Here is a 15,787-nt window from a genome sequence, read left to right on the forward strand (position 1 = left end):
GCCCCTGGTGCGCACTTCAACCACTAAGTGCATACTTATTAATGTGTATTGTTACACACACACGCGCGCGCGCGAGAATGGTACATACAGGTTTTTGATCTAAAGCAAGAGTCGCATGGCCTCCAAGACATACGCCGCGCGCTTGCCATGTCGAAGGCCATGAAGAGTCTCACAATGCCTCACAGATGGCAGCACATTATCTAGCGTTTCCTGTTTGCTTGATCAACGCCTCCTCTGGAAAGGCGACATTGGCTTGATATGTTTTCCGCTAGATGGACATAGTTGTCCATTTCCTTTCTCGATTTTTCGCTCACGGATGACTTTTCGCTCACAACCAACGGTCCCACCGACGGCGGAATTTCTGCGACACGAGCTCTCTAACGCTATCACGTTAAAACTGACGTTAAGCCAAAGTGACGTCTGTGTCATGGGAGTACAAAAGTAATGTTTATTGCTGTGTTATAAAATTAGATAGCAAGCACTGCAACCACAATTGACGTTGCACCGACATGATTCTTGCTCATAGGGTCTTTTTCCAAAGCAGTTTCAAGACCTGGCGTGGCTTTGTGGTAAATACTTATTGCCACGCAGAATGCCTGGGTTCGATTCCTACTGGGATGCTGATTTTTATTTTTTGCATTCGTCGGGGGAACGCGGGTGACGCTGCGTTTTCTTGACGCTTTGTCGCTTGAATCACGAATGTCTGTTCTCACCGTTCCTGGGAAGATGTGAACTGTGAATTGCCTGTGGCGCATACCAGAGCTCCGCGGCCCGTGGTATACAGATATTTGCCACACGTGACTGGAGGAAAGGGTTTACTGACGTACACGCCAAGATTTTCGCGTTATTCATGTCATGACCAGACAACCATGTTCGTTATACCTTCATACCCTGCTATGCTAATTTTGGTCAATACCAAGGTCACGGGGCGACCACGAGAGCGTCCAGACATAGGCGGCTAGATAGATAGATATATCGATGGATACGTAGATAGAAACGCTCAAGGTGCCTTAGGTTCGCTAAGAAATGCTTCGCATTGAATGACTCACCAGGCCTGCGTGGAACACGCAGCACAGTCACAGCGAAAACTGGAAGAGCGGCCTTTCTAGAGCCCGTTGTAAACTCTCTTGGCACAACTAACACAAACACCCTTGCAGGGTACCCAATACGCCTTAAATAATAATTTTTGTGAAGTAGGGAAGCACCCACTGTGCCATTATTCTTCATTCTGCGGAGAAGCGTGGTACCGACAGCACATCTGTAAGACATTATGTGCACTTTGTGCTGTGGCTGATGACGATGAAGAATTATGGCCGAGTTCTTTGTAATGGGTTGGGAGCATTCAACGGCCCAATCGTCGCGCGATTCGCATTATGTGACGCCTGGTTGTGATTTTACTCGTCTACCACGCTATATTACATATGTTAAGGGGACTCCTTGCCCGACATGACGCCTGTACAGGGCCTTTTTGCGAATGAATTTTAAGCACCAGCGTGGCTCTGTGGTAGAATACGGGACCACGCAGAGGGCCCAGGTTTAAATCTCATCAAATCCTGGATATTTTTCCTCATTTCATTTTTGCTTATTTCGCGCGATAGCGGTTACGGACACCGGCGGGGGCGGCGGCGGGGGTGGACAGCTACGGCACCAATATCGGCTGTTTTGATCTCATAACAACTCTCGCTGTAAAGCGTGCGTTAAACTTGCTGCGTGTTGGTTATACATACGGACTTGCGGGCAACAGCATGCGTGTGTGCCAAGGTCAGGGTGTCGGAACGGAACGAAAACCGAAAACGAAAAACGAAACAAAAACGATATTTTCGACCTGAACGAAAACGTAACCGAAACTTTATCTATTATTTCGTTCTGGAGTGAAACCGAAATTTTTTCAATCATTTTTCGGTTCACGAGAAAACTTCGCGATCCGGAGCAACTGAGCTCATGCATTCTGAGCATATCTCAGGGTACAGTATAAGCGCGTACCTCAGGGAGGAATTCCAAAGCAAAGATATTTTGAAATTGTGCGAAAAACAAAAACAGTGGCAACCAGAGATGTTTATATTATCGCAAATGGACTTTTGCGTGCCTGCCACGCAGGACAGCGAAGAGAGGGCACTGTCGGCGCTGAACTTTGTTACAGCGAAAGCTGTTATGAGATTACAACAGCTGATTTTGGCGCCATAGTTGTCCACGGCCGCCGGTGTCCGTGACCACTATCGCGTGAAGTAAGAAAAAATGAAATGAGAAACAAATTCCTAGGATCGGATGGGATTTCAACCCGCGCCCTCTGCGTGGCAGTCAGGTCTTCCACCTCAGTGCCACGCTGGTGTTTGTAACTCCTTCGCAAAGATACTCTATACAGGCGTCATGTCGGGCAAGAAATTGCGTTAATATATCTAATATAACGTGGCAGCAGAGTAAAACAACAACCAGTCAACACACAATGCTAATTGCGCATCGAGTGTGCGGTTTAATGCTTCCCACCAGTGATGCGTAGTTGTCCCACCAGAACTGGAATGACTCCGGAATCATTGCACATTTTCGCGACCCCGGAATGGAATGAGGACAACGCTTGGAAGAATGCAATGGAAATGAAATTAAGTGCCTTTTGCACGGAATGGAATGGGAATGGAATTACGTCTTTTTCCGAAAATAGAGCTAGTGTTCGTTTACGTGCTGTTTTTCAAACTTCAAACATTAGTAAGTCAGAGCGTCGAAATTAACAATAAAGCAGTATTTTTAAAATGGCTTGGCTGATTACAAGCACGCTACATTTATAAGCAACGCGCCTACTAGAAACGGAGGCGTAAATTAGTGTACAAATAAATGCATTATCCCAGCAGATACCGAATGGAGAAACAAATTACCCCTGCGCGTTGGTTCCCATTGATACCCCTACGCGAAAGTGGCGAATACTCTAATGCACAGCCTGATCTTTATCTCACGGGCAGTTTAGTACCTGACACACGTAAATACTCTTTGCGACAAGGAAGACATTGCATACCTGCGCACAGGGAAACACAGAAAGTTCTCCTCACCCCATCCATGCTTGCAAGGCGCGCTTGACAAGCGTGAGTGCTGACGAGCATTGCGGTCCAATGTTCCGTATTCGATACAAAGGCACAAGGTGCCCGAGCGGTGCACTGTTCCAACTAATACCAGCATATTAGAGGGTTTTCTTCTCCCTTAACCAAATCTTAGTCTTCTCCATATTCACGACTGCTCCAGACCCTTGGCAAAACTGCTTAGTCTTCTTGAATACTACTTTTGCCAGCATAAAAATACGCTATGTAACACCACCATTCATTCAAACATGCTGACCATGCAAATAGTATAGGCAGCGGGAGAACTGCCCCTATGGGAATTAGTAGGGCGGTTGTACTGCACGAGATATGTCACGAAGCTACTATCCCTCGACCTTGTTAACGTGTTTTGCGTACTTTTGCAGTTCTTAATGCATCTGATGACATCAGCTTTATGAGGCGTTCATTCTTAACTCGATAAAACTATCAAGATGCCTTTCCTACGTCGAGGAATTACAGGATTGAAATTGAACTGCCCGGTCATTCCCAGAGTGCGAATGGGCTAAGTTTTTTTTTTCATTCCGAGGAATTGAAAGGAATGGAATTGCGGCAAGTTCTAATTCCCCGGAATGGCATTGGAATGGAATGAAGGTGTAAATGCTGCAACACTGCTTCCCACCCACTGCAAAGTGTTCAACCATAATTCATCATCATCAGTCACAGCACAAATTTCACATAATGCCTGACAGATGTGTAGCGGGTACCGCGACTCTCCGAAGAATGACGAAAAATGGCGTGGTGGGTGCTTCCCTATATTTCAGAAAAATTACGATAATTTATGGCATATACTGGGAACCTTGCATATGTACTTGTATTAGTTGCCCGAAGAGAGTCTACAACGAGCTCTACTAAGTCCGCTCTTCCAGCTTTCACTGTGACTGTGCTGTGCGTTCCGCGCAGGCCTGGCGATCTTTTTATCAGAACAGCGGTCTCGCACATCAGAGAGTACTCTTAATGACGTGCTGCTTCTGAGGTCATGCTCACTACCTTGACACAAAGCATTGAGCCCACTAAAAAAATTCGTATTTGTCTTTTGAGAAAATAAATACAATGACTTCGAAATTAATATTGGTTTGTGCTAGTTGGTAGGAATTCGTGGTACAGTTACTTCCGCTCCTCTGAAGAACGTGTTTTACCCTTGTCCCGCTTTCCTAAGAGGAGGGCAAGTAACTACATCACAAATCCAATGTGCTTTATGATTACCTTAACTTCTAATTTTTGCATTAAAAAAAAAAACCTGTACGAACCGTTACGGAACATTTTATTTTCGTTCCGGAACAGAAACGGAACGGAACGTTTTTCGGTGGAACGAAACCAAAACCGAAACGAAAAACATTTCGTTCCGACACCCTGGCCAATGTCATAGGCGTGCGCAGGGTTCCCCATCAGGGGAGGCAAAGGTTCATCGCAGCGCCCCCCCTCCCATCCTACTAAGTCAATGTATGGGGCAGATTTCGCCCCCCCCCCCCTCTTATGTGACTAGAAGGGTCAATGTACGGGGCAGATTTTGCGCCCCCTCTTAGGTGATTAGGGGAGGCGGCCACCCCCCCTCCCTCCCCTGTGCGCACGCCTATGGCCAAGGTAATGAACAAACATTGATTGCTGTCTTGTTCCGGTATCCTCACTAACAAAAAATCACAGCATATCCACGGAGTGAATGATGATGGGTGGGCGAAGCTGCGGAGGTTCATCGGTAAACCGTGAATCTTCCGTGAATTCTGCCCAGTACATCATCACCGACGTGAGATCGGGCGCGTTTATTCTAAAGGTTCGATGAGTTATGACGACTTGCAGCTCACTTTAATTTTACATGTACGCTGTGAATTTTCATTGTTTAGAAAACCATTGCTTTAGAAAACATCTGGCGTCTTTCGTTAAGCAGCTGGCGTCTTTTCGTTTTGCTTTAGAAACATCTGGTGTTCTTTCGTTTTGCTTTTACAAAACATCTGGCGTCTTTCGTTGGTTTATTTCATCAATCAACGGCGTTTTGAACAAAATTTTTATTGTTTAATCACGCACAGGAGAAATCTCACCAGGCACTACCTTGGAGGTAAACAATGGCTGCTAATGGGAATGAGAGACAGAAGAAGTCGGCTTTTAGCTAACACTTCCACTTCTACTTCTACTAACGTTTCCTACTGGAACATGCCAATGGCTGCTAATGGGGAATGAGAGACAGAAGAATTTGGCTTTTAGTTAACGCGCACGCTGCGATTTTTTTATTGTTCAACAACGCACAGGAAAAATCTCCCACCGGCACCACCTTGGAGGTCAAAGCGTAAGACTGGTTACGCACTACGACTACTACGACTATGACTACGACTACGAGGGACGAACGGGTGCCGCCTTAAGGAGCTTCGCCCCTAAAAAGAATGTTTGCCATGCTTACATGCACCGTAGCAGCTGGCAACGAAGAGGATAATATAGACAAAAAATGCCCCGATGTCTGTGTGCAGGATGTCTGGAATAAAAGGAAACAACGGGAAAGACAATGCTGTATTAATCAATGAGCCGTGCAATTCTCGTCTAGACCCACCACGATTTGTAAGTTCATATACGCTTGTTTATCGATATAAACCTAAATAAAACATTGGCACCTTCATAGGAGGTGCCAGGTACATTTTTTAGCTCAGGTAACAAAAAACAAAAACTGAAAGCACTGTATAAATTCAATGAATGCAAACGTATAATTTGGCCTGCAAAAGCTTCCAGGAATGCACAAAAGAACGCACTAGAATGCTCAGACATATAATACTTTGTAAATTAGAGAAGGTCCGTGTATGTTATTAAAAATTATTGACGGAGCCATACACACGTCGCATAACTTTCCATCACATAACTTTCCATCACATCTTGCCAACTTTCCATCGCATAACTTTTTTCACACGCGTGTGTGCTTCAGTGACCAATCCCTGGCACGTTGAGCGCGCAACCTGGGCATGCGCAACAGCGCTTGTGACGATTCAGCGGCTGTGCCTCGTGTTATTTGGGACCCTGGCACGATGGTCTAGTGGTTATTGTGCTCGAATCCTGGCCACGGCGGCAGCATTTCGATAGTGGCGAAATGCTAGAGACCCGTGTACTTACATTAAGGTGCACTTAGATTCAGAATACCATATGGCCAAATTTCTAGAGCCCTCCACTGTGGCGTCGCTCGTAATCATATCGTGGTATTGGGACCTAAAACCCCAACAATTATAATTGTTTTACTTGTGTTTGTCTTACTGATATGTGCGCTATTTTTGCCTCGTGATGATCAACAATCAACTAGCTCAAAGTATGCCGTTTTCTTTGCAAATTTCAGCAATCGGTATGTGATACACTTATTCAGTAGGTATACATAATCTCCGAGTGCATTTAATCAGTTCCATGAACCGTTATTCCTTCGATAATTATCACGAATCGCCTTAGTTATATTGATATCGCGGGCTGACGTTCTCGCGGCCTATATATATATGTATACATCCTCCATATCATTTTTGGTATTTGCGTATTGGTCTGTCTTACAAATGCTGTAATGCAAAAACACAAACGCTGCTCAGGGTCACACGGTGCATAGGTTTAACACGACTGCAAATGTAGGCATTTACAATTACATTTACCTGTATAGTAGCGAATTACCTGGTTCATAAAGTTTCGTTCTCAATCTTCATAACGAGCGTACGTTGCAGGCCCGTAGCCAGGGGAGGGGGGCGGGGTCCCAGGCCCTCCACGAAATTTTTATGATACATGGTGTTTCATCGAAAAATAAATAATGAAAATAGGTGTTTTGCTCAAATAGTGAAGGCTTTCAGGAAGTGCCCCCCCCCCCCCCCCGAAAAAAATTCCTGGCTACGGGCCTGGTACATTGTACTAGCACCCTGGCGATCAAGTCTTTAAAAAAAGCGCAAGCGTAGAGCTAAACAATCCAACGTCTAATGGCCCAGAAGAAATTTGTCCCACCGCCTTACGTCCATGGTCGAGCGAAATTAGTTTGCGGCTTCGCCTCAAGCACCTTAGATGGACGTGTTTGTCAGCTGCAGCACAATATAAGATGAAAAAGTTAATTGGGGATCATGAGTTTGTGATGCGTATTGTTCTTACAGTTAAGGTATGCATAGTGTATTTGTCTAAAGTTGATATAGCTTAACACTGTGTGGAGGCACTACAATAGCGAATTTCGCGTTACAAATGCTACATAAAAAGTTAAGTAGATCTGTGCATCTCTGTATAAACGTATGGTTAAAGGTACAAGCTTCGGAGCAGATATTGAAACTTGAAAGCCGCGCACGTTGAAGTTTACGCGCACTCTGTTATAACCAAAAATCAGTAGAAATTTCACCTAACAATGCACAACTGTGTATTGCATGCAGAACAAATGAAGACACTCACAAAATTCATCCGCCGAGAAATGCTTGTACCAGAAATTTGAATCGTCGTTGTACAACTCCAGCATGTACTCTAGATAGAGCCCCTGTGGTATTTTGGTGATGAAAGAACAAACAGGTATCAAGGAAGAACGGCCAACAACAACAAAAAAGTAGATGTATCTTTAATGGAGCGTTGCATGTGTGTACAGTATATAAAATAGTCGAGTTCGTTCAACGCTGGGGTGCTGCGTGACAGCATACTAAAAAAAAAATATTGGTTAAAATACAAGCGACCTTTGATGTCTTTACTATTAACTACTGGGTGCCAACAAATGCTGCAAGTATATATGCGATATAAGGAAACAATGTTAAAAAAAAGACTTATTAACCGGCATGGCTCGCAGCTTTCTTCATCGTTTCAGACGGCTTAACTTTACTTCCTGGGTTGTCCATCTGTAGCCTGCGGAATGGATCTGTATTGATTGCAGCTTTAAATGAATCAGCCTTAGCAATACTTTAACTACTCCATCTGTTTTTGAGGTCTTTTCCTGCGTATGCCGTACTTACTTTGAGCTTTTCTAAGCGCTAAGCTACGAAGTACTATAGTGTTCCAAAATTATCCCGCATGTTTCGTCACCCACCCTCAAAGGCAGTGACATTAGCTCGATCTTGGTTTGCAATAAAATATAGAGTCCCATCTCCTTGCATCTCATAATCGTAATAGTAAAAAAAAAAGCTCCTTTTGTCCATTGTGTTTGACAAAAGCGCAGCGCCGAAGGTCCGCGAAAAGGGCGGTCGATATTCAAGCAAACCTTACTCCGAAAGGTTAGCAAGCTGCTTAAATTTCTCATGAGCGGAAAGCCCTCTGCCAGTCACGTTCCCCGCCCCGCTTAACAACGAGCAATCAATGCGATTACGAGCATATTCCAAAACTACACATACAAAGCGGTCCGAAACATGTGCAGGAAGTCGTGTCAAGGCATTGTTACTCCGTGTTTCTTTATTTTTGAGGCTCTGCTGCACTGATGGCCCTGGAAAAGCGCTGGAACGGGCACGGACATACAAGAAAGTTTGCGGACTGTACGATTTGGCCCAGCGACGAATCACTTCGTGGAACGACGATGCCGACCGCTGCGCTTTGAGCCGTATGCTGTTATATACGCCAAGGTCCCGCACGGGCGATTCGGTATACGCCGATTGCTGACAATAAGGTCGCTCAATAGCAATCAATAGTGGCCGCCTACTTCTGTTTAACAGGTAGGCACCTGGATTCGTGCGCCGGATTGTTCGATTGCGTGTAGGCTTATCTCCATAAGTGTCTCTTGACAACGCACACGCTGCCTGGTAAAAGAACATTTCGTCCCCACTAAAGTGGTTTTTTTCTCGCTGTTTGAGATTATGGGCTTTCTTCGATATTTATGAGAATGATTGTGTCTGACTCATGGGCGGGATACAAAAGGGGCCTTTTTTTTGAGATAACATATCAGCATCTTTTGAATCACTAAGTAGACTTAAAAAACGAAACAAAGTAGAGGTAGGAGTAGACGGATAGAAAAGAACAGTGGGCTATAGAGGTTCTGTGAACAGTAATAGGGTCCTTAGACAGGTTGACCGACGTTTCGATAGGTAGACTTCCCTTTGTCAAAGGCGCCTTGTCATCCTTTGTGAATTAACACGCCAGCTTTGACCGACACACGGACACGAGAAGACACATAAAGACACCACACAGCGCTACTAGCAACAGCATGTTGTTACCACTAGCTCTTGGTGAGGTCCTTATGTGCCTCCTTTTGCCCGTGTGTCACTTCGCGGTTCATCAAAGTTGTTCAGATGAATCAGCAACAAGCGCACATTGCAACCTTTGTTAACGCGCCATTGACGACAAAGATAGGGCCACGCATCTAAACGTCAGCTAGCTTGTCTGATGCACCTGTTCCTGTTCATGCAACCTAAATATACTTAAAAAAGGATTATTGTGAATACAGTACTACGATGACAGGTTTCAATGGGCCGACTAACCTTGCTGGCATTGCAGTTGCTAATGGCAATGAACCACCATCGCTCCCGGGCCGACTTGAAGCGCCTTTTGTCTTTGCACCGGTAGACGTCATTGATGATGTCGCACTTGGACCATTCGAAGCGGTCTGTCAAGTTCACTATTTGGCCGTTAGCGGCGCTGAGAACGGCCTCCTTTTGTGGACAGCTCTGTGGTTGAAAGGCCATTGACAAAGCGATCAGAGCAGAAGAGAGAGAAAATGAAGAGGAAACGGAAATGTGGGGAGGTCAAGCAAACGTTCATCCGGTTTGTTACCCTGTACTGGGGGAAGAAGAATGTGGGATAAAAAAAGAGAAAGGGCATAGAAAACGAAAATTGTCGCTTAACCCGAGAGTGCATATTGACACCAGTTTGTCGCTAAGTCGGCATAGGTTTCATTGCTTGCTCCGCGGGGTCTTTCCAAAGACTCCGTATACGCAGAGTTGTAATTAAAGGTAATAATTTTTGTGAATACTTCATACCTTTGGCTTTTTATAAACAGCAGGCCACTGGTGCTTTTCGTCATAATACAAGAGCAGGTTTTGTGGGCCGTAGTCCTGCGAGCGAAAGTGAACAGAATTGTCAGTTACTATTGTTACAATGACTTTTTTTACAAGACCCTTTATTTCTGTAGGATGAAAATGTCGATGAATGAGAACTCGATTAACGGATGAAAGGTGTTCCGCAAAACGAATAATCGTCATCGATAGACGCCATGCCGATGCCGCCCGAAAGCAACGTTTTAGGGAAAGCTGCAACGTACCATAAAACTATGCCTACGCATCACCCAGGGAACTCCGAAAGTAGATTCTGCTCGGATTCATTCATTCATTCATTCATTCATTCATTCATTCATTCATTCATTCATTGCTATGGCTATCAGTGCTTCTTTTCGTAGAACCTGCCCCTTGCTTGGTGAGGAGACATTCGTAGGAAACGATTTAAACGGAACCATCCCAAGCATTTTCTTTATACTGAAGTCGTTTGCGTAAAAGGGCAAATTGGATACTTAATTTTTTTTTGCAGTACTGCTTGTTATGTGGGTCATAAGTAAAGCTACTTGAATAGGCAACCGAATTCTGCAATATAACTAGGACGAGCACGGAGCCTTTTCAGGATCACTTAAGCTAGGCTCCATCAGCACTTCGGGGGTGGTGGCGGGGACTTTGTATTTTTAACGTAAGCACGATGAAGGATCGCTTAGTACTCTCCCGTAGTCTTCTATATGGAACTTCTCCCACCGGTCACATTTTCTGTGCTGATGTAGCCCGGCACGGATAGAAGGGCGACGCTGAGCGCGCGCAAATAAGTCCCTGGGCTACAAGCGGCTCGTCGACGCCACCTGCGGCGTGCGGGACTTCAGCACACCAGGTCACCGGACTTGCAGCGATGGATCTACGGTTCGAACCATAGGTCCCTCCTGGACTTCATGGAGGAAACACAACTGCACCATTTTGTGTAATGTGTATTGATGCAAACTAACGCAATAAAAAAAAGAAAGAACATGCGCGTCGCCTCCTTAGCCCGGCCGGGCATGTTGCAGACATTGCCAGCCTAGTTTACTGGGTCAGTTTACTATTAAAGCATCAGGTGTAAAAACGATTGTCAGAAATGTTTCTGATATTGCACCTATTTTGTGTACATCGCTTTATGGGGTGTCAAGCAGCATGACATCCTTTATGTCCACCTTGGATCATCAGCGAAGCTGCCGCGTTCAAGTGACAAATTCAAGAACTGGTATGGTTATTTCTTATACAACCTTACTTACCGCTGGGTACGCGAATTCGTAAATGAAGTGACCTTGTTGCGACAGAAAGCAGAACCTTGTCAGAAATGCCCAGTTCTGCGAAGTAAACAAAACACAATGGTTAAAATATAATGGCATGCTCTACGTAGGCTGGCATCTTTCAGACATTTGCAAGTCTCGGGATATTTTAATGACGTAAAGACCTCCGCTGTAAGAGAAAGCGTGGATAATGGGCTCATTTTTCTGCCTACATTGAAGCCTATAGCTTAGATATGATCAAACATTTGTCATGCGTTGCGTTTAGCCTTGTGGAGGACGCTTGTGAAGGTTTGTTGAGCGAGAGGGATTATAGAAACTTTACAGCTTTCTAGGTGGGCGTGCTGCTCATAACGCGTAAGCTTCTGACAGCCTGTGCGTCCGTATGCAACATAACGCGTTACGGGTTGCAATATGTGAGCCGATTCAAAGCAATAAACGGTGCTGTCGTATTTCCTCTCCTATTAGCCACCTCCTGAAATAACGCGTTCAGTCGCGTACTGCCAGCTCCTGGCTTAGCGCATACGCTCGCTTCCTGTCAACAATGGCTAGCACCGGTAAATGCCGAACAGTCTCGCCTAAACAAGAGCTGACCTCCGCTAGAGTTGAGTAATATGGGTCACGTCGGTTAATGTGGGTTAGATATTGGCTAACGCGGGCTAGTATTCATTAACTGGTGGCCAGCTATACTAGTATAGCAGGTAAATGATTGCTGATACCGACTAGTGTTGCCTGCAGGGTTGCCAATGGTGGCTACTTTTCGCCAAATTGGCGAATTTGAGAGGCCCGTGGCGACCTAAAATTATGAATGGCGACATGGCAAATTTTTGGCGATTTTCGGCTTATGTCTCCACTGAGTTATGCAACCTAAGCTCAGTGTCTTTCCAACGATAGAGCGGCAACATTCTCTGTATTTTTCTTGGGTTTAGACCCACGAGTAGTATGTGCATATTACGCGTCATTCGGTATGTCCGTCCTGTAACTCGTGTGTATCTCCTCAATTCATCTAGATGCAGGAGGTACTGGAAAGTCCACCAGCGACATTCTAGCAAAATGTAAGTCAGCGGACTGCCTTGCAAACCGCGAGGGGGCAGTGTTTGACTATAAGTTTATGGCTTTAGGTGCTTTAAGCTTCTTTAATGTTTCGCTTCTGAGGGGGCTAGACGACGGGTTGGCCGCCTGTTCCGACCATGTCTTCCGCCAAAGCTCCAACTGTCCTGAACAGCTTGGCGACTTATTCACTGTTGCAGTACCCCCAATTCAGCTTGTAAAGACTGTTTTGGAATAGCGAAGAGAGGCGGATACGCGGCTATTCGTGCAATAAAAAATATTTATTGAGGGATTTTCCACTGTTCTCGGTGAGCGTGTGCAATGAAAACAATTGCTATGTAATGTTTTACACTGTCTACCTGATCATTAATAACGCATCAGTATGCCGCGTGTAGATATAGGTGACTATAAGAAAGGGTCAATGGCGTCCGGTATCATATTAGTTCACACTGAAAAGGTGTAAGACTCACTAATGATCGGTTCCTGTAAGAATTCTGTCGTGTTACCTTCAATAAACCTTTTAATACTTTTAATTCATATAAGGGTACGTAAAGCTGTCTACAAACAACGCTTTCACGGTTTTCGCCCAAGGTTTACCACACTTTTACCTTTGCAACGAGCGGACAGGCATGGAAGGATATCATGAGCGTTTCATTCATCCACCCTTGCGCCACCACGCACATCTTGCGGCTAGTCGGCGAAGTAGCACTATGCACTCCCATGGTGAAGCGGGCGAAACGACTGGCATTGAGAAACGTCAACATAATTTCATGGTTTTGGATTGTACTGTATTCTACGGGGCTATACGTGAGTGGAAACTTTTATTACTAGGTATGCCGCACATATCGAGAATGGCGACTTCTTTGGCGAAATTTGTAAAAAAATGGTGACTTTTGGCGACTTTTTGCTCTTCGTTTGGCGACATTTACTCGAAAGTCAGTGGCAACCCTGGTTGCCTGATGGTGCCTAAACGTTGGCTAATGTCAGCTAGATTTGGCGGATTTTGGCTATCGATGGCTAATGTCTGGTTCCACTGAGTAATGCTAGGCGATTTCGGCTACTGTTGCCGTATGATCATTAAGTGATGCGATTACAACTGATTCTTGCGTACTATTTGACAACTCTCCAAGAGGAAGTTTCTGCTTCAATTTTTAGTGGCATGACCAACGAGTGACATTCTTGTATCTCTTTCAAGCACTTCCGGTCGAGCACTTACTTCCGGTTTTCCAAATATTCAGTGAAGGTCTTCTAAAAATAAAACTGGTACGAAATGGACGGTTCTCGTTCAAGTTAACGGTTACATCGCATACATATGATATCGAAGCATAATGTAACTTAGAATGAGGGCCAATTAACTGTCAGGATAATTAATGTAAATGAATTGAAGGACTTCATTGAAAGATCAGATGGTTTTTCTTGTGAGCAGCTGGGAACGACCGCACCTGGCGGAGGAGATCTGAACTACGCGCTTCTTTCTACATGGCCTCTGAGATCCGCTTCGGCAATGTGACGAAACACAAAGTAAGGAAAAGCACACCAACGCCGAGGTACGAGTGCTACTATCAGGCGCCTATGTCAAGGATAAGCGTTGCCTCCATTTTTTTATATAATAGGGCGGCAGTCAGTGTGAGCATTTCATAATATCAGTGCTAGCCAGGACAGAAGTACGAAGCGACGAGGAGAAGTGCTGTTTTGTTAAGAATAAATATATGTATAAGACATTTTCGCAAGATCCCCTGCTTCTTCTCTGGACCCCAATAAAGTTTGCATCATCATCGTCATCATCATCATCATGCCTTTTGAAAGCGCAGTATAGCGCTTTAGACGTGACACAGGGGAGACATATGCAGGACACAGTGCTGCGTCCTCGTTTATAATCTGCTTCGTGGAGTCTTAACCTCTGTTTTTTTGGCTTTCAAAGTACGCATCACATAGAGCGCTTTTCATCGCGTACCTTCTTGCTAATTCACTGAATTTATTCCTATGTGATGTAGGAAATCTCACCTATGCGTCTCGAGGATAAAGTATATACAATAGTTTTTTAAAATAACCTAGCCAACACGTTCTCCAGGCTCAACCACTACAGTCTGCTCGCATCAATAAACTGTGTCAGAACAGTGGTATTTAAAGTATTCCAACATTTCATATGTATATCGTATACCCGTTAAGATCGCTATTGTGAGACACTCTATGGATCAGTGGTATAGAAGTTCGATCCACACACATTTTTACCGCGAAATAGGGACTACAGTGTCAGGCATAGAAACATATTGGAATACTTTAGAGCTCTTTACAACACAAGTTAGGTCATTCCGAGCGAACATTCAGCAGCGGGGTTAACGTCCGCCGCACGGGTACGCTGTCACATGACATCATGACAAAAGAGTGCGAAGCTCCAGCGACAACATTATGGATACCACGGTGACATTACGCGCATTATATTTAGTAGACTTTATGTCTACCCTGTTTCCATATCTTCCCCACTTGGTGCTTGCTATATTTGTTCTTAATTAAAGGTTATCCGAGGCGGTCAACATTGATCCAGTGTCCCCACGGTGGCGCCTGAACACAACAAAAAGGGCTGCTTGAAATTGCAACACTACTATTAAACATCTACCGTTCGTGCTGTTAATCACGCCGAAAAGATGTCCGAGAAAAATGAACCAAGTTTACTGTTTGTAAACACTTATAAGGAACTTACTGGAATGAAGAAAACCGTTCACTTACCTCTGACGTCCTGAGCACCCCTCGGACAATCTTACTGCAGCTGGGAGCAGCGATAAACAGTAGGGCAGCTATTACCTTTGTCACAGCGCCACGGACGATCATTGCAAGCGATATAATGTAGCGAAGCGCGCGTAAGCCAGCCAGCCAGACTGGCTCGGCTGTAGCGGACCAAGCTCGCTGACCAAGAGTGGGGAGGGAGTTGTTTGGCGTTGAACCCCGTCGTCATGGAGACGCCAGTGATCGAACACCCGTCCACAGCTGGAAAAAACGCTTTGGTGGACATTGAAGCTACTCTGGTGGCGTGCCGTTGCTCGTTCGCACCACAAGCAAATCATTCGACGCCTAACGCTTCACTTCGCACAGTTATCATCTTTTGATGGGTCTCTTGAGTAGAAACGACTGACTGAACAGGGTCCATCAAAATGTTCGTCGCGCCGTCGTATTGCAGTAGAAAATCCAAAATATCAGTTGATCTTTATTTTCGAGAGGTTCTGGAACTTTCTATGAAGGATTAGAAGCCGATCACCACGTTTCGCACTACATCACCCGGTTTCCGGTTTCCCGCGCTATACGCGTATATTTCAGAAAATCAATTATGGATTGCTTCAAAATTCCAATGTTGAGCGCTGGAACGCTGTGTCATCATGCGTTATATCTGAAGTTATACTAAAAGAAGTACAGTTGGAACTAGGTTTAACAAAGGGATGAGGGCGCTCAAATTATTTTGTTAAATCGGGAAAGGGATTTTACGGCCCTTCGA

At 44.9% G+C, this 15,787-nt stretch overlaps 1 protein-coding gene across 1 annotated transcript in view; it reads right to left on the reverse strand.

Annotated features, from left to right (window-relative positions):
- The window catches only part of LOC125758749 (transmembrane protein 145-like), a 37,504-nt gene extending 22,332 nt beyond the window's left edge, over positions 1 to 15,172 (reverse strand). The window contains exons 1-6 of the mRNA XM_049416412.1: positions 15,028 to 15,172; positions 11,236 to 11,310; positions 9,950 to 10,024; positions 9,452 to 9,637; positions 7,455 to 7,536; positions 5,473 to 5,544 (exon numbers count right to left, since the gene is read on the reverse strand). Coding sequence (XP_049272369.1) covers positions 5,473 to 5,544; positions 7,455 to 7,536; positions 9,452 to 9,637; positions 9,950 to 10,024; positions 11,236 to 11,310; positions 15,028 to 15,129 — 592 coding nt within the window. The 5' untranslated portion in view covers positions 15,130 to 15,172. The remainder of the gene's footprint in view (positions 1 to 5,472; positions 5,545 to 7,454; positions 7,537 to 9,451; positions 9,638 to 9,949; positions 10,025 to 11,235; positions 11,311 to 15,027) is intronic.
- Between the last annotated feature and the right edge of the window lie 615 nt (positions 15,173 to 15,787).

The sequence above is a fragment of the Rhipicephalus sanguineus genome, chromosome 5 (assembly GCF_013339695.2).
Source record: "Rhipicephalus sanguineus isolate Rsan-2018 chromosome 5, BIME_Rsan_1.4, whole genome shotgun sequence".
Lineage (NCBI taxonomy): Eukaryota > Metazoa > Arthropoda > Arachnida > Ixodida > Ixodidae > Rhipicephalus > Rhipicephalus sanguineus.